This window comes from Apodemus sylvaticus, chromosome 5, assembly GCF_947179515.1.
Source record: "Apodemus sylvaticus chromosome 5, mApoSyl1.1, whole genome shotgun sequence".
NCBI lineage: Eukaryota > Metazoa > Chordata > Mammalia > Rodentia > Muridae > Apodemus > Apodemus sylvaticus.
Window position 1 is genome coordinate 68,889,856 of NC_067476.1, and position 18,487 is coordinate 68,908,342.

General features: G+C 36.6%; 1 protein-coding gene across 1 annotated transcript; it reads right to left on the bottom strand.

Annotated features, from left to right (window-relative positions):
- Positions 1-13,829: 13,829 nt before the first annotated feature.
- LOC127684324 (olfactory receptor 5L1-like) lies at positions 13,830-14,768 on the bottom strand. Its single transcript, XM_052181271.1, has one exon. The coding sequence runs from the start codon at positions 14,766-14,768 to the stop codon at positions 13,830-13,832; it is 939 nt and encodes a 312-aa protein (XP_052037231.1).
- Positions 14,769-18,487: the final 3,719 nt, after the last annotated feature.

The following is an 18,487-nucleotide window of genomic DNA, read 5'->3' on the forward strand; positions in this document are numbered from 1 at the left end:
GCTATGTAGAATCACTTCAAGTATGCAAAGTTTTCAAAGCATGTACATTAAATAAATATATCAACACCCAGGTTTTGAAAATAACCATGTAAATCCAATCACATGCACTGTCTAGATGGCTCACGGGTGTAGGCACCAGAACTCTGTTCTGACAATATTAGTTTCAACCCAGATTCCCACAAAGGTTCATGTGGAAATATGCTCCAAGAGTTTCCATTTATATAAATTGCCACACTCCTGCACACACACACACACACACACACACACACACACACACACACACACACACAAACACACACACACACACACACACACACACACACCATACCACACAACACATATAAATGATGAAAACCTATTTAAATCAAAACCGTGTATTTCATAATTGAATGAATCTGGATGCCAACATCTTGTATCAAGTGTGCTACTATAATTCAGATTTCACTCTTTTTTGTCATAAAATTGTTCTTTGTCATATTGTTATGAGGCATTTTAGTTGTCAGCAGGAACCACTTTACAATGGAATAAATTAATAATAATAGTAGACACTAAGCTTCTCCTAAAATTTATATGAAAATTAGTTTATTTAAACTTCATCACAATCAACTAAAAATGTATTATTGAATTTATGCTAGTCTTACAAAGACAAAATGTGAACAAATTGGTGGGAAATACAAACAAGTGGCTACAATGATAAAATATCAGTTTATGGTCTCCCAATCTTCTAAACCCTTAAGGACACAAGCTCAAAGAGATGTCAGCACTGTTTTCTCCCTACTAGATTTAGAGCTATATGGCCTTACATGGAATCATGCCAATCATTTGCTTTCTCTGGGTGTTCTGGCTAATCTATGCCTGTATGTAGTATTTTCTATGTATTGTTAGATGGTTGTAATAACTTCTCAACATTTTCATGGACCAAATCCATGTCCACCAAAGTAAATTTTAATATGAAACCATTCCTAAAACGCTTCTGTAGGAGACTTTGGAAAGTTTCCTAAGCTATTATATGGTTATTTATGTACAGGTATAAAATACTTCTGGTGATAAAAAGGGATTTCTTAAATTATCATCATTGTTCTCAGGAATATTTTAAATTTTTAACTCAAAATTATTATTTTCTTTGTATTTCTTTGAGTTTTCAAAAAATTCAGAAGTGTGTATATAGTACATGTTGAAAAACACAAATCATACATAACATTGAAGGGAATTCTGAAGAGTATTTGATTTCTTTTTTTTTAAAGTTTAATAACTTTTATTCATTAAATGGCCAATTCCATTGTCTGTTTTAATTTAAGCTAGAACACCAAGCATATACCATAAATAGGCAATAACTATGTAATTATAGAAAATAAACATAGCATTTTAGTTGCTTTTTGTGTTAGAGCAATTGCAACTAGAAAGCCTAAAAATGAATCATTAGTCACATATACATGTATTTTAATCTTCTAAATTAGAAATGAGAATCATTTGTCTGAAATAATTAATCAAGTCCTCTAGAATTAACACCATTATGTGGTAGAGGTAGAAACTGAGGACACCAAGAACAAGTCTTTATAATTTGATGTGCACAAATATATAAAATTATTTTTTAAGCCATTACCCTTTGATGATATATAGAATATGATTGTATGGCCAATTGTTTCTATATAGTCTGCCTGGGACAAATATTTCATGTGCCTTGCCTTAAGGGGTCTTGTCCAGGCACCTTTTTAATGATTAATTATATATAAGTATATTGTAGCTGTCTTTAACATGCCAGAAGAGGGCATCAGATCCCATTACAGAAAGCTGTGAGCCACCATGTGGTTCCTGAGATATTTTTTTTTTTTATTGAAAAGGGAAGTAAAGGGAAGTAGAAACACTTTATGATAAAATTAAAGATTTACATGGAAAATATTTCAGATAAACATGTTAAAATTGACAATTTTCCTGGAAAATTAAAGAGTAAAGTGGTAGACATGTAAAACATTGCTTAATTAATTGAAATATGGGATAGAAACATTTTATGATAGAATTGAAGATTTACGTGGAAAATATTTCTGATAAAATTGTAGAAAAATGTAGAAAAACATGTTAGAATTGAAGATTATAATGGAAACTTTTATATAGATATAATAATGGTAGGCATAAAAGTATTCCTAAGTTGATTAAAAGTGGAATTATAAACATTTTCTGATAAACTTGAAGATTTACATGGAAAAATATTTCTGATTAAATTGTATAAATACATAGAAAACATGTTAAAATTAAAGATTATCATGGTAGTTATATAGATAAAATGATAGGCATAAAGATAATTCTAATTTGATTGAAGGTGGAATTATAAGCATTTTCAGACCACATTGAAGATTTACATGGAAAATATTTCTGGTAAAATTCAAGAAATAGACAAACAAGTTAAAATTGATTATATCATGGAAAATTTTACATAAAAATGGTTGATGTAAAAACTCTAATTGAAGGTGGAATTAGAAACATTTGTGATAAAATCAAAGATTTACATTGGAAACATTTCTGATAAAATGGAGGAAGTATATAAAAAGACATTAAAATTGAAGATTATGATGAAAAATAATGCAGATAAAATGGTAGACATAAAAGAAATTACTAAATTATTAAAAGGGGAATTATAAATACTTTCTGATAAAATTGAAGATTTACATTAGAAATATTTCATTAGTCTATGTCTTTTTATTGGGGAGTTGAATCCATTGTTGTTAAGAGATATTAAGGAATAGTGACTGCTTCTTGTTATTTTTGATGTTATTTTTATGTTTGTGTGGGTATCCTCCTTTGGGTTTGTTGGAAGAAGATTATTTTCTTGCTTTTTCTAGGGTGTAGTTTCCCTCCTTGTTTTGGCATTTTCCATCTATTATCCTTTGTAGGGCTGGACTTGTGGACAGATATTGTACAAATATCGTTTTATCATGGAATATCTTGGTTTCTCCATCTATGATGATTGAGAGTTTTGCTGGCTATAGTAGTCTGGGCTAGCATTTGTGTTATCTTAGGGTCTGTATGATGTCTGCCCAGGATCTTCTAGCTTTCATTGTCTCTAGTGAGTAGTCTGGTGTGATTCTAATAGGTCCTACTTTATAAGTTACTTGCCCTTTTTCCCTTACTGCTTTTAATATTCTTTCTTTGTTTACTGAATTTGGTGTTCTGATTATTATGTGCCAGAGAGATTTTCAGTTCTGGTCCAGTCTGTTTGGAGTTCTGAAGGTTCTTGTATGTTCATAGGCACCTTTTTCTCTAGGTTAGGGAAGTTTTCTTCTGTACTTTTCTTGAAGATATTTACTGGGCCTTTAAGATGTAAATCGTTGCTCTAGTTTATACCTATAATCCTTAGGTTTGGTCTTCTTGTGCCCTGGAGTTCTTGGATGTTTTGAATTACCAGCTTTATGCATTTTGCATTTTCTTTGAGTGTTAAGTCAATGTTTTCTATGGTATCTTGAGCACCTGAGGTTCTTTCTTCTATCTCTTGTATTCTGTTGTTGATGTTTGCATCTATGACTCCTGGATTATTTCCAAGGTTTTCAATCTCCAGAGATGTCTCACTTTGAGATTTCTTTATTGTCTCCACTTCCAGTTCCAGGATGGTTTTGTTCAGTTCCTTCACCGGATTGTTTGTGTTTTCCTGTAATTCTTTAAGGGTTTTTTATGTTTCTTCTTTAAGTGCTTCTGCCTGTTGACCCATAATCTCCTGTATTTCTTTAGGGGATTTTTGTGTTTACTCTTTAAGAGCTTGTACCTGTTGACCAATGTTCTCCTATATTTATTTTTTTTTCTGATTTTTTTATTCGATATAATTTTTTATTTACATTTCAAATGATTTCCCCTTTTCTAGCCCCCCACTCCCCGAAAGTCCCATAAGCCCCCTTCTCTTCCCCTGTCCTCCCAGCCACCCCTTCGCACTTCCCCGTTCTGGTTTTGCCGTATACTGCTTCGCTGAGTCTTTCCAGAACAAGGGGCCACTCCTCCTTTCTTCTTGTACCTCATTTGATGTGTGAATTATGTTTTGGGTATTCCAGGTTTCTAGGTTAATATCCAATTATTACTGAGTGCATACCATGATTCACCTTTTGAGCCTGGGTTACCTCACTTAGTATGATGTTCTTTAGCTCCATCCATTTGCCTAAGAATTTCATGAATTCATTGTTTCTAATGGCTGAATAGAACTCCATTGTGCAGATATACCACATTTTCTGCATCCACTCTTCTGTTGAGGGATACCTGGGTTCTTTCCAGCATCTGGCAATTATAAATAGGGCTGCTGTGAACATAGTAGAGCATGTATCCTTATTACATGGTGGGGAATCCTCTGGGTATATGCCCAGGAGTGGTATAGCAGGATCTTCTGGAAGTGAGGTGCCCAGTTTTCGGAGGAACCTCCAGACTGATTTCCAGAGTGGTTGTACCAATTTGCAACCCCACCAGCAGTGGAGGACTGTTCCTCTTTCTCCACACCCTCTCCAACACGTGCTGTCTCCTGAATTTTTAATCTTAGCCATTCTGACTGGTGTAAGATGACATCTCAGGGTTGTTTTGATTTGCATTTCCCTAATGACTAATGAAGTTGAGCATTTTTTAAGATGCTTCTCCGCCATCCGAAGTTCTTCAGGTGAGAATTCTTTGTTTAACTCTGTACCCCATTTTTTAATAGGGTTGTTTGGTTTTCTGGAGTCTAACTTCTTTAGTTCTTTATATATATTGGATATTAGCCCTCTATGTGATGTAGGATTGGTGTAGATCTTTTCCCAATTTGTTGGTTGCTGATTTGTCCTCTTGACGGTGTCCTTTGCCTACAGAAACTTTGTAATTTTATGAGGTCCCATTTGTCAATTATTGATCTTAGAGCATACACTATTGGTGTTCTGTTCAGAAATTTTCTCCCTGTACCGATGTCCTCAAGGGTTTTCCCCAGTTTCTTTTCTATTAGCTTCAGAGTGTCTAGCTTTATGTGGAGGTCCTTGATCCATTTGGATTTGAGCTTAGTACAAGGAGACAAGGATGGACCAATTCGCATTCTTCTGCATGCTGACCTCCAGTTGAACCAGCACCATTTGTTGAAAAGGCTATCTTTTTTCCATTGGATGTTTTCAGTCTCTTTGTCGAGGATCAAGTGGCCATAGGTGTGTGGGTTCATTTCTGGATCTTCAATCCTGTTCCATTGATCCTCCTGCCTGTCACTGTACCAATACCATACAGTTTTTAACACTATTGCTCTGTAGTATTGCTTGAGGTCAGGGATACTGATTCCCCCAGACTTTCTTTTGTTGCTGAGAATAGTTTTAGCTATCCTGGGTTTTTTGATGTTCCAGATGAATTTGATAATTGCTCTTTCTAACTCTGTGAAGAATTGAGTTGGGATTTTGATGGGTATTGCATTGAATCTATAGATTGCTTTTGGCAAAATGGCCATTTTAACTTTATTGATTCTACTGATCCATGAGCATGGGAGGTTTTCCCATTTTTTGAGCTCTTCTTCCATTTCCTTCTTCAGAGTCTTGAAGTTCTTGTCTTACAGATCTTTCACATGTTTGGTAAGAGTCACCCCAAGATACTTTATACAGTTTGTGGATATTGTGAAGGGGGTCATTTCCCTAATTTCTTTCTCAGCCTGCTTATCCTTTGAGTATAGGAAGGCCACTGATTTGCTTGAGTTGATTTTATAACCTGTCACTTTGCTGAAGTTGTTTATCAGCTGTAGGAGCTCTCTAGTGGAGTTTTTTGGGTCACTTAGGTAGACTATCATGTCGTCTGCAAATAATAATAGTTTGACTTCTTCCTTTCCAATTTCTATCCCTTTGACCTCCTTATGTTGTCGAATTGCCCAAGCTAGTACCTCAAGTACAATATTGAAAAGATAAGGAGAAAGGGGGCAGCCTTGTCTGGTCCCTGATTTCAGTGGGATTGCTTCAAGTTTCTCTCCATTTAGTTTGATGCTGGCTACCGGTTTGCTGTATATTGCTTTTACTATGTTTAGGTATGGGCCTTGAATTCCTGTTCTCTCCAAGACTTTAAGCATGAAAGGATGCTGAATTTTGTCAAATGCTTTTTCAGCATCCAATGAAATGATCATGTGGTTTTGTTCTTTGAGTTTGTTTATGTAGTGGATTGCATTGATGGATTTCCATATATTGAACCAACCCTGCATTCCCGGGATAAAGCCTACTTGATCATGGTGGATGATCGTTTTGATGTGTTCTTGGATTCGGTTGGCAAGAATTTTATTGAGTATTTTTGCATCGATGTTCATAAGGGTAAATTGGTCTGAAGTTCTCTTTCTTTGTTGGATCTTTGTTTGGTTTTGGTATCAGTGTAATTGTGGCTTCGTAGAAGGAATTGGGTAGTGTTCCTTCTGTTTCTATTTTGTGGAAGAGTTTGAAGAGTCTTGGTGTTAACTCTTCTTTGAAGGTCTGATAGAATTCTGCACTGAAACCATCTGGTCCTGTGCTTTTTTTGGTTGGAAGACTTTCTATGACTCCTATTTCTTTAGGCATTATGGGACTGTTTAGATGGTCTAGTTGGTCCTGATTTAATTTTGGTATTTGGTATCTGTCAAGGAAATTGTCCATTTCCTCCAGATTCTCCAGTTGTGTTGAGTACAGCCTCTTGTAGAAGGATCTGATGATTTTTTGGATTTCCTCAGTTTCCGTTGTTATATCTCCCTTTTCATTTCTAAGTTTGTTAATTTGGATACTTTCTCTGTGCCCTTTGGTCAGTCTGGCTAAAGGTTTATCTATCTTGTTGATTTTCTCAAAGAACCAGCTCCTGGTTTTGTTGATTCTTTGTATGGTTCTCTTTGTTTCTACTTGATTGATATTGGCCATGAGTTTGATGATTTCCTGCCTTCTACTCCTCCTCGGTTAAATCGCTTCTTTTTGTCCCAGGGCTTTCAGGTGTGTCATTAAGCCGGTAATGTATGCTCTCTCCATTTTCTTTTTGGAGGCACTCAGGGCTATGAGTTTTCCTCTTAGCACTGCTTTCATTGTGTCCCATAGATTTGGGTATGTTGTGTCTTCATTTTCATTGTGTTCTAAAAAGTCTTTAATTTCTTTCTTTATTTCTTCCTTGACCAAGGTATTATTGAGTAGAATATTGTTCAGTTTCCACATGTATGTGGGTTTTCTGTTGTTTTTGTTGCTATTGAAGACCACTTTTACTCCATAGTGATCTGATAGGAGGCATGGGATTAGTTTGATCTTCTTATATTTGTTGAGGTCTGTCTTGTGACCAATTAGATGGTCGATTTTGGAGAAGGTACCATGAGGTGCTGAGAAAAGGTATATTCTTTTGCTTTAGGATAGAATGTTTTATACATATCTGTTAAATCTAATTGGTCCAAAGCTTCAATTAGTTTCATTGTGTCCCTGTTTAATTTCTGTTTTCCTGTTCAGTCCATTGAGGAAAGTGCAGTGTTGAAGTCACCCACAATTATTGTGTTAGGTGCAATATGTGCTTTGAGTTTTAGTAAAGTTTCTTTTATGAAAGAGGGTGCCCTTGCATTTGGTGCATAGATGTTCAGAATTGAAAGTTCTTCTTGTTGTATTTTTCCTTTGACCAGCAAGATGCATCCCTCAGAGTCTCTTTTGATGACGTTGGCTTGAAAGTCAATTTTATCTGATATTAAAATGGCTACTCCAGCTTGTTTCCTGAGACCATTTGCTTGTGAAATTGTCTTCCAGCCTTTTACTCTAAGGTAGTGTTTGTCTTTGACCCTGAGGTGTGTTTCCTGTAAGCAGCAAAATGTAGTGTCCTGTTTACATATCCAGTCAGCTAGTCTGAATCTTTTTATTGGGGCATTAAGTCCATTGATGTTAAGAGATATTAAGGAGTAGTGATTGTTACTTCCTATCATTTTTGACGTTATTTTTTAAATTTGATTGCTTAACTTCTTTTGGGTTTGATGAAAGGTTACTATCTTGCTTTTTCCAGGGTGAAGTTTCCCTCCTTGTATTGGTGCTTTCCTCCTATTATCCTTTGTAGGGCTGGGTTTGTGGATAGATATTGGGTAAACTTGGTTTTGTCATGAAATATCTTAGTTTCTACATCTACGGTTATTGAGAGTTTTGCTGAATATAGTAGTTTTGGCTGGCATTTGTGTTCTCTTAGAGTCTGCATGAGATATGCCCAGGACCTTCTAGCCTCCATAGTCTCAGGTGAAAATTCTGCTGTGATTCTGATAGGTCTTCCTTTATATGTTACTTGGCCTTTTTCACTTACTGCCTTTAATATTCTTTCTTTGTTTAGAACATTTGGTGTTTTGATTATTATGTGACAGGATGTATTTTTGTTCTGGTCCAGTCTGTTTGGAGTTCTGTAGGCTTCTTGTATATTCATGGGCATCTCTCTCTTTAGGTTAGGGAAGTTTTCTTCCATAATTTTATTGAAGTTATTTGCTGGCCCTTTAAGTTGTAAATCTTCACTCTCATCTATGCCTATAATCCTTATGTTTGGTCTTCTCATTGTGTCCTGGATTTCCTGGATATTTTGGGTTACAAGCTTTTTGCATTTTGCATTTTGCATTTTGCATTTTCTTTAACTGTTGAGTCCATGGTTTCTATGGAATCTTCAGCATCTGAGATTCTTTCTTCTATGTCTTGTATTCTGTTGTTGATATTTGCATCTCTGTCCCCTGATTTCTTCCCAAGGCTTTCTATCTCCAAAGTTGTCTCCCTTTGAGTTTTCTTAGTTGTTTCTACTTCTAATTTTAGATCCTGGATGGTTTTGCTTAGCTCCTTCACTTGCTTGTTTGTGCTTTCCTGTAATTCTTTAAGAGATTTTTGTGTTTCCTCTTTCATGACCTCAGCCTGTTGACCAAAGTTCTCCTGTATTTCTTTAAGTGTTTTTTTTTTTTTTTTTTTTTTTTTTTTTTTGGTTTCCTCCTTGTTGGCTTTTGTATTCTCCTGGATTTCTTTCAATGATTTTTGTGTTTCCCTTGCAAGGGCTTCTAACTTTTGATCCATTTTCTCCTGAATTTCTTTAAGTATGTCCTTCATGTGTTCCTGTACCAGCATCATGACCAGTGATTTTAAATCCAAACTTGTTTTACTGGTGTGATGGGGTATCTAGGACATGCTGGTAGAGGAGAATTGGTTCAGATGTTGCCATATTGCCTTTATTTCTGTTAGTGACGTTCCTGTGTTTGCCTTTTGCCATCTAGTTCTCACTGGTGTTAGTTGGTCTTGTCAATGCTGCATTCACCAGTGCAAGCTGCCCCTTCCCAGGTGGCCTCTGGTGCACAGCTTACCTCCTGCACTGCCTGGAGACAGGGTGTTGTTGCCCAGGCTGTTAAGATCCTGAAGCAGACACCTGAAGGCTCCCGCTAGGGCCAGCTGTATTCAGGGGAGCACACAGACCTCTCCCAGCTGGCTGCCCGGAAGCCCCTCCTGCCTCCCGCAGTACCTGGAGATGTAGTGATACCGCCCAGGCTAATCTGGATCCGGAAGTGGAGAGAGCTGAGGGCTCCAGCCAGAGGCCTCAGGACTGGGACCCAAGCTCTGCGCCACAGAAGCAAGCCGCGCTGCCTCTCCTGTATTTCTTTAAGGCAGTTATTTAAGTCTTTTTTGAAGCCCTCTATCGGCATCATGAGAGATATGATTTTAAATCCAACTCTTGCTTTTCCGGTGTGTTGGGGTATACAGGACTTGCTATGGTGGGAGAACTAGGTTCTGATGTTGCCATGTATCCTTGGTTTCTGTTGGTAGGGTTCTTGTGCTTGCCTTTTGCAATCTGGTGCTAGTTGGTATTGCTGTCTCTGGCTGGAGTTTATTCCTCCTATGGTCCTGTAAGCCTGTGTCCTTACTCCTTTGAGTTCAAAAGTGAAAGCACTGCTAGGAGTTCTCTCTCTCTCTCCTGGTGGGCTATGCACAGAAGTCTGTGGAGTTTCCTTGCTCCCTGGTACAAATGCCTGCGGAATGACTTTTTGTCCCAGCTGCTCTACTGATCTTAGGCCTGGTGTGCTGCTAGGTCCCCTCCAGAGAGCAGGTGGAGATCTCACCTCTGTGCTCAAAAGTGAAAGTCTGCTGGGAGATCACTCCCTCCTGGAGGGCTATGCACAGAAGGCTGTGGAGTATCCTGACTCCCTGGTGCAAATAGCGGCAGAAAGACTGAATTTTTGATTTCTTACATCTTGTTTACAGGGTGATTGATTTTTTTTCTAAAAGATGGATACTGACTTCTTGTGTTTTTCTGTATAAATTTTTATGTAGTGATTTTCAATTTTTATTTACATTGTTTTGCTGTGCTTTCATTTAACCTTTTGTTTTGTTTTTTTTTTAATTTAATCTTTTTTTCTTTTATACTTCAGATTTTATCCCCCTCCTGGTCCACACACTGACTGTTCCATATTCCATACCTCTGCACTCCCCCACCAGTCTCCACTATGGTGTTTTCTCCTCAACTTACCACACCATCATACCTCTGTAATTCCTGGGGCCTCCAGTCTCTTGAGGGTTAGGTAAATCATATTGCTAATCATTATTGTAAACCATTAATATCCTGTTGAAGTAGCATCATAGTGCTTACACAGATATTACTAAAAGTAGTAAAAAATCTTACTAATAATATTGCATTTTACTTTTTATACATTTGAAAATTTTTATAAGTCTTCCAAAATCTGGTTTATATAGCAGTAACTATCATCTCACTTAAGCCAGCATAAGCTGATTTGATGAGCTGGAACAATATTATAGACAAAATGTTTCTTTTTTATTTTTAATTTTATTTAATCTTTTTTTTAACACTCTAGATTTTACCTCTCTCCAGGTCCACCCTCTGACCATCCACTTCCCATACTTCCTCCATCTCCAGGAGGATTTCTCCTTTACTGCCCACCCCACACCCCACCAGTCCTTCCTGCTCCCTGTAGCCTCCAGTCTCTGGAGAGTTAGGTAGATCTTCTCTGAGTGAATGCATGCTCAGAAGTCCTCTGCTGTATATGTATTGGGTGCCTCATATCAGCTGGTGTGTGTTGCCTGGTTGGTGGTCCAGTAGATTTTTTTTTCTCATTTTTTATTAGATATATTCTTTATTTACATTTCAAATGATTTCCCCTTTCCTGGTTCCCCCCTACCTGAAAGTCCCATAAGCCCTCTCCCCTTGCCCTGTTCCCCCTGTTCTTTAGGGGTTTCTCAGGCATTCGATATTCCTCAGGTGAAAAATCTTTGTTTAGCTCTGTACCCCATTTTTCATAGGGTCATTTCGTTCTCTGGAGTCTAACTTTTTGAGTTCTTTGCATGTATGTTGGATATTAGCTCTCTGTCGGATGTAGGGTTAGTAAAGATCTTTTCCCAATTTGTTGATTGCCGTTTTGTCCAATTGACAGTGTCTTTTGCCTGACAGAAACTTTGTAAGTTTATGAGGTCCGATTTGTCAATTCTTGATCTTAGAGCATAAGCTATTGGTGTTCTGTTCAGGATATTTTCCCCTGTGCCCTTGTGCTCGAGGGTCTTCCCCAGGTTCTTTCTTTAAAAGATCCCAAGAGATCCAGATTAATTGAGTCTGTTGGTCCTCCTACAGGGTTGCTCTTCTCTTCAGCTTTTTCCATCTTTTTTGTAATTCACCAACAGTAGTTTACATTTTCTGGTCATTGGGTGGGTGTAAATATATGCATCTCACTGTCTCAGCTGCTTGTTGGGTCCTTTAGAGGGCAGTCTTTATAGGCACCTTTTTGGGAGAGCTCCATATCCTCAGTAATAGTGCTAGGCCTTGGGGCCTCCTCCTGAGCTATATCCCACATTGGTCCTGTCACTGGACCTCCTTTTCCTCAGGCTCTTCTCCATTTTTGTCCCTACAGTTCTTTCAGACAGGAACAAATATGGGTCAGAGATTTTGTGGGATGGCAACTCTGTCTCTCACTTGATGCCCTGTCTTTCAACTGGAGGTTGACTCTTCAAGTTCCTAGTTCCCACTGTAGGGCATTTTACCTAAGATTCTTCCCTTTCAGTCCGGAGATCTCTTACCTCCCAGGTCTCTGGTACATTCTGGAGAATCTTCCTACTTCCAAAGTTTGCCTCTTTGTATTTTTTCCTCTGGCCCTCAGGGCTTTAGACCTTTCCCCTCCCCTAATACTTGATTATATTCCCCCTTTCCCCACTCTGTACACTTTCCCATCCATGTCCCTCGCTCCTTCCCCACTCCTATGATTGCTTTCTTCTCTCTCCCAAGTGGGACTGAGGCACTCTAACTTGGGATCTTTGGTTTGTCAATCTTTTTGAGTGCTATGGACTGCATACTGGGTATTCTGTACATTTTTTTTTTGTGGCTAATATCCACTGATAAGTGAGTACATACAGTGCATATTCTTTTGGGTCTGAGTTACCTCAGTCAGGATGATATTTTCTAGTCTCATCCATTTGCCTGCAAAACTCAGGATGTCCTCATTTTAATAGCTGAGTAGTATTCTATTATGTAAATGAAACACATTTTTGTTATCCATTTTTCTGTTGTGGGACGTCTTGGTTGTTTCTGACTTGTGGCTAACTCAAACAAGGGCACTATGAGCATAGTGGAACACTTAGAAATTTTGGAAATGAAAGGTATTGCATCATTTTAATAATATATGAGTTCAACAAGGAGCTTTAGATATCCTATGGTGAGTAATATACCATTTCAAACCCACAAATGAGGCATTATAATCTAGTGGATATTCTAAAATAAATGTTCACACAGATGGCCCAGACTAAACTTGGTAAATCACAAAAAATGCAAAACAAAGTAAAATAGAACAAAATATTCCTAAACATGAGAGACATAGAGGGAGTAGGGAGCATAAGGACTGAGGGAGGAAGGAAATGAATTGAAAGGAATGAGACAACATATGTATGCAATTGTCAAAGCACAACTCTAATTAAAAATATATGTGTTTATATAATCATAGAGCATGAACAGAGGTAACTATAAGTATGTCATCAGTAGATGAGTTAGCATTAACACAAAAGAATTTAGAATTTGTTTTTGATGACAGTTCTCAAGAGGCTGAAAAAAATAATTCTTTGAGGAATTCAAAGCTTTTTCATTATTGCTTTCTACTTTGTAAAGGAGCTTTGTAGAAGCTATGTACTTAAAATAGATTTCTGGTCCCAGAGTGCCTGAGTAGAATTCTAAGGACTAGAATAACTAGTGGGTTGTAGGAGGCTAAAACTATAGCTATAGAAGATCCAGGACTTTTCCAAACTCTGTGGGCTCTGCACTCATGTGAAGAGATCACATACTGTACATTGATAATATATAATTAAAATATCATAATCTTAAGTAAATATCAATCTGATGTTTTCTTAAATAATTCCATATTATCCGATATTTCTAAGGCATCAATGCCATAGAAACATGGTAAGACCAAAAATAAAGTAGGTTGAGAACGTGGAATAGCAAAGTAAATAAAATTCTGAGCAAATATATGTGATAATGTCAGTCTGTACATGCATGTATGCTAGTGTCATAATTTTCCTTGTAAATTAAAGGCACTCTATTCTGAAATGAATAATAATGCCCATTGTGAATACAGAAATAGAATTATAAACTTTGTAAAATCCTTCTTCTTAGACTTGGGAAGACTTTTCCCCAAATGAAATGTATTTGCTTTGGTGGAGTATAAATCATAACTAACAAATTTAAAACAAATGATGAAATTAATTTGAAATTTTGGAATATTTTGTGTGTTATGCTTTTATATTTAGTAGTCACAATAGTAACCAGAAAAAAAGGATTTACTCAGAGCTATCACGAACCTTAGTACATTTTCTAGCCAAATGCTATTCTATCTATTATTCTCTCTGACCCTATCTATCTACTTTTGATTCTGTATCCCGACAATACAGTGTTCATTTGGAATATATCTTAGCGTTCACAACTTTCCTGAGAGCACCTTTGACATCCTTGTTTCTGAGGCTGTAGATCAAAGGGTTTAGCATGGGAATCACTACAGTGTAGAACACAGTGGCCACTTTGTCAGCATCTCCACTGTTATCTGAAGTGGACGAAGAATAAATGGAAAGTATAGTCCCATGGAAGACAATGATGACTGTGAGATGGGAGGCACAGGTGGAAAAGGCTTTGCGCCTCCCCTCTACAGATCGCATCCTCAGGATGGTGATGAGAATAAACAAGTAGGAGGTGAAGATAACCACAATACTAAAGCTCTCATTGAAGGTGGCTACAACAAACAGTAGCACTTTATTAACAGTGACATCAGAGCAAGCAAGATTCAAGAGAGGAGGCAGATCACAGAAGAAGTGGTTGATCACATTTGACTTAAACGATGGGATCTCAAGGGCTAAGCACAAATGAATCAGAGAACACACTGATGCACACAGGTAGCAGCCAGACACCAGTGTCATACGGAGATCTGAGGACATGATAGCCATATACAGTAGTGGGTTGCAGATGGCTACAAAGCGGTCATAGGCCATCACAGTTAGCAGGAAGATTTCAGAGATCACACATGTGCAAAACAGGTAGAATTGGACCATACATGCCAGGAATGATATGGCTTTCTCCTTATTGAAAATGTTAGCGAGCATTTTAGGCACAATGATGGAGGAGTAGCAGAAATCTACAAAAGACAGATGGCTGAGAAAGAAGTACATGGGGGTGTGCAGTTGAGAGCTGACCTGAATTAATGCAGTCATTCCCAGGTTGGCCAGAGCAGTGACTCCATAAATGAGAAGAAAGAGCAAGGATAGAAAACCACTCAGTTCCGGGACATCTGAAAATCCCAGAAGGATGAACTGGGCCACAGTGCTGCAGTTTTCCTCATCCATTTGCCACCTTTAAGTTTTACTTGGGAACATAACTACATTATTCTTTATTTTATAAATTAAAATGCAGTTTAAACTCTCTTAAGATGCAATTGTGTTTTAAATACCTGCAAAGATATTAGAAAATGTCAAATTTAGCATTGACTAAAACCTTGATAATACAAGTGATTAAAAACCGTGATTCAATTCCAAAATCACACCAGAATTAAAATCTCTGCATTGTACTAATTTTTTTTGTTGATTCAATCCGAACTGTAAACACATACTTAAAGTATTCAGAATCACCATAAAATATTTTTGATTTTTGTTACTTCACTGATCTCTTAAGTCAAAATTCATTTATCCAGAGATCTCCTCAGTCAACATTCTAAATATTAGGTCCCTAGTAAATGATTTATCAATTTGAAGGTAACCTTCATTGAGTATCCATAGAAACTTACTTGACTAATTTTATGAGTCATTTGCTCCTCTATTATGTTTTAAAGTGGAAGGGCAGAGATATTTTCTGCATTATTTACCTCTGTGAAATAATCACACTCATATTGAAGAATTTTAATCCAGCTGTATGACTTATCTGGCAATGGATCAGATTTAAAGACTCCTATATCTCTGTTATGAAGCTGAAAAGCAGACATCCCATACATTTATATGCTCTTGGATTCAGTTCAGACATATCCTCATTATACACCTTTAAAGCAGAACAATGTAGTTAAGGTTGCTTTGTCGAGGGAAGCAGCCTTGTTTGAAAGTGATGTCTAATTGAGGGCTATTCAAAGTGAAGAATCAGAGAAAGATATGACGGAATGAGTACGCCCAGAAAAGACAGACAGAAAAAACTGAAATAGAATATGCCCAACGTCATGACACATATGAGAATGATGATTTAAGGTAATAATGCATAGAAACAGAGAGAGACATAGAAAGGAAGATAAGGAGGCAATTTTACCAGAGCAGTTTTACAGAAACAGGTTGCAGGTGAAGACAAAATGAACAAAGGAATGACAAAGCGCCAGAAATTTAAAAATGATTGCCAGGGTTAGTCCAAGGCAAGCAGAGAAATGCAATGAGAATCAGTCAGCTTGGAGAGGAGTTTTGAGTCAAAAAGTGGGGTTGAGCCAGCCAACAAGAACTGAGAAACAACTAGAAAAAGTTAACTTATTCATCAGTAAGTCTCTAAGGTGACAATTACCTCAGATGATTTACAAGCCGATTTGGTTAATTTTTGATTTAAATCCATCCATAGTTCAGATAATAAATACTCTTTAGTATTCATGGTTCTTCAGCTTCTTAATGAAATCCTTTCTAAAAAATATGTTGCTTTAAATTTCTTGGGGAAATTAATGAAAGACGTAGAAAAATATTACAATTGGCTGCTAAAAATTGTTAAGGTTTTAAGGTGTTACAATGTATAAATCAAGTGGAAAATTGTTAATAATTAGAAAATTTATTACATAACCAGATTCTAAAGCAAGTTTTCAAACTATATCTGTGAAAGAACTTGGTATAATTTAGAAATTTGAAACTCAGTAATGTAGAGAGCCATTTATCTACCTGCTTGCCAAGACTCCTTTTTTTAAATTTATTTTTTTATTGAATATCATCTTCATTTACATTGCCAATGGTAAAACCTCTCTGATATCCCCCCTCCCCTAAGACTCCCAACCCCTCCCTTTCCTCCTTCCCTCTGCCTCCACTTATATGCCTCTTAACCCAACACACTCCCTCCCCTTGCCTTCGGTTTCCCTTTCATTGAATTCAAAAGAAAAACATATTTTTGAAAATGCTTGACCAGGAATGATTATAAAAGATAATCTTGCTTATTGCCTCCCAAGCATGGCTTCTTTTTTAGATAGAAATGTGATACAGGAGCATATCCATCAGTATGCAAGGACACTTTTTCCTGCACAATAGGGAAGTCTGGTGATAGCTCATGGTAAGTTTATTGATCTCACCAGTGTACTAGCATTTCACATAAAATACATTACACAAAGTATGATTTAGACTAAACTGTGCATAGGGTCACAGCTAGAAAACCTGTATAAGAAGCACATAAATGACATCTTATCTCAAAACTGAAATAAATCCTCTGTTTTGCTTCAGCCCTGGTTCATTTTTTCTATGATCTCCATGAATAGTAATAAGGGTTATTTATTGCTACTCCAAGTAGTATGGTGACTGTGAGCAAAATTTCCACACAGCTCTACTAAATGGATTAAATGAACTTTGCACAAACATGAACAAAATAATGCATAGGAGCAAGCATCCACTTCCTTTGGTTCACATGGTTTTCCTCTCAGACCAACAACTGCCCAATGTCTCTCTGTTGATTAAACTGATAACACTTCCTGCTAGAGTATTCCATTACCAAGGAAGGAATATATTATCCAATATGTATTCTCATAACATGTTATCTATTAATGTGTACTCTAGAAGCAATGTATAAACAGAAAATAGCAATGGTTTATAGTATGGTAGTCTTCCTTTACAAACTCTTCTTTATGAATGCAATAATATTATCCCATAGATGAAATAGTGAAAATTTGAACTATCAGTCATTATTATTTCAGTATATTGCACCAAAACAATGTAGTTACCAATATTCAGCTAACTCACCTGTGAAACAAACATTACACACCTTCTATGTTCCTAAAGATGCCACTTCAGAAAATGCCACAAACTTTATGTGTCAGTGTGAATCCCTACAGTTTATAATCCTAAACTTCTGAAAACAAGCACCAGTCCCAATGTGACGGAAAAAAAAAATGCTCCCTCTTGAGATTCAATTATTGAAGTAATGAGATACAAAATGGAAACATTAAGCAGTGTGATTCATTGTATATTAATGTAACAATTTATTTCAAGTTTCTTGATGAAAAATGTATGCCATAACTATTACCTCTGTGTAATATGTGAATAAATCAAATAAGATGTATTTGCCTTACTTAAATAGTATATCCCAGACACACTAAAGAGTTTGAAGTCAGCATAGAATTTTCCCACACAAAAGAGAGATATGATAGTGAGTATATTGAGTCCTTCCAATATGCCTATGATAAACTAAAAATAATCATTGTCACGGTACAACCTTATAAAACTGAGTGAGGTCAGCATTTCTTCCTGATGGAAGTAAAAATTTGTGACCTCTGTTAAAGGAAGTAGTATTTATCTTTTTGGTTTGTAAATCCATATGACAATGGAAAGATGATAGCTGTTAAAAATTTGTGAGAATAGACACCATGTGTATTGAGGGAGGCAACAGTGCATGATCTCTTTGTACATCTGGTCTTTGCCTAAGTATGACTTCAAATATGTGTGCTCAAAGTCTATTTGTTTATATAAGCTCCAAAGGGTTTAAAAATGTATTAGTGTAACTTGAATCACATACTTCCAATTATCAATAGTCTATGTATAATTGCCTAAATTTAATATGGGATTTTTTTTTTAATTCTGAAGGAGTTACCAAAGTGTTCTTCTGTAGATTGTATCTTGATATATTTTTTCTCTTGTTTAAGCATACAAGATTTTCTTTATTTACATATTCTCTGTTAACCACTACAAAACCAAAACAAGAGCAAATGTTAAAAATCTAAAACATGAGGACTCCTGGAGGTTTTGCCATAATACCTGGCCTTTTTTTCTTTTCCTTGAAACAACTGAAAGAATACATTAATTTTATATAAAATAATCATAGACTCTGGATCGCTTAGTCAAATATGTTAAAG

Excerpts from the sequence above, each read along its gene's own strand:
- LOC127684324 (XM_052181271.1), bottom strand. The coding sequence starts at position 14,768 with ATGGATGAGGAAAACTGCAGCACTGTGGCCCAGTTCATCCTTCTGGGA.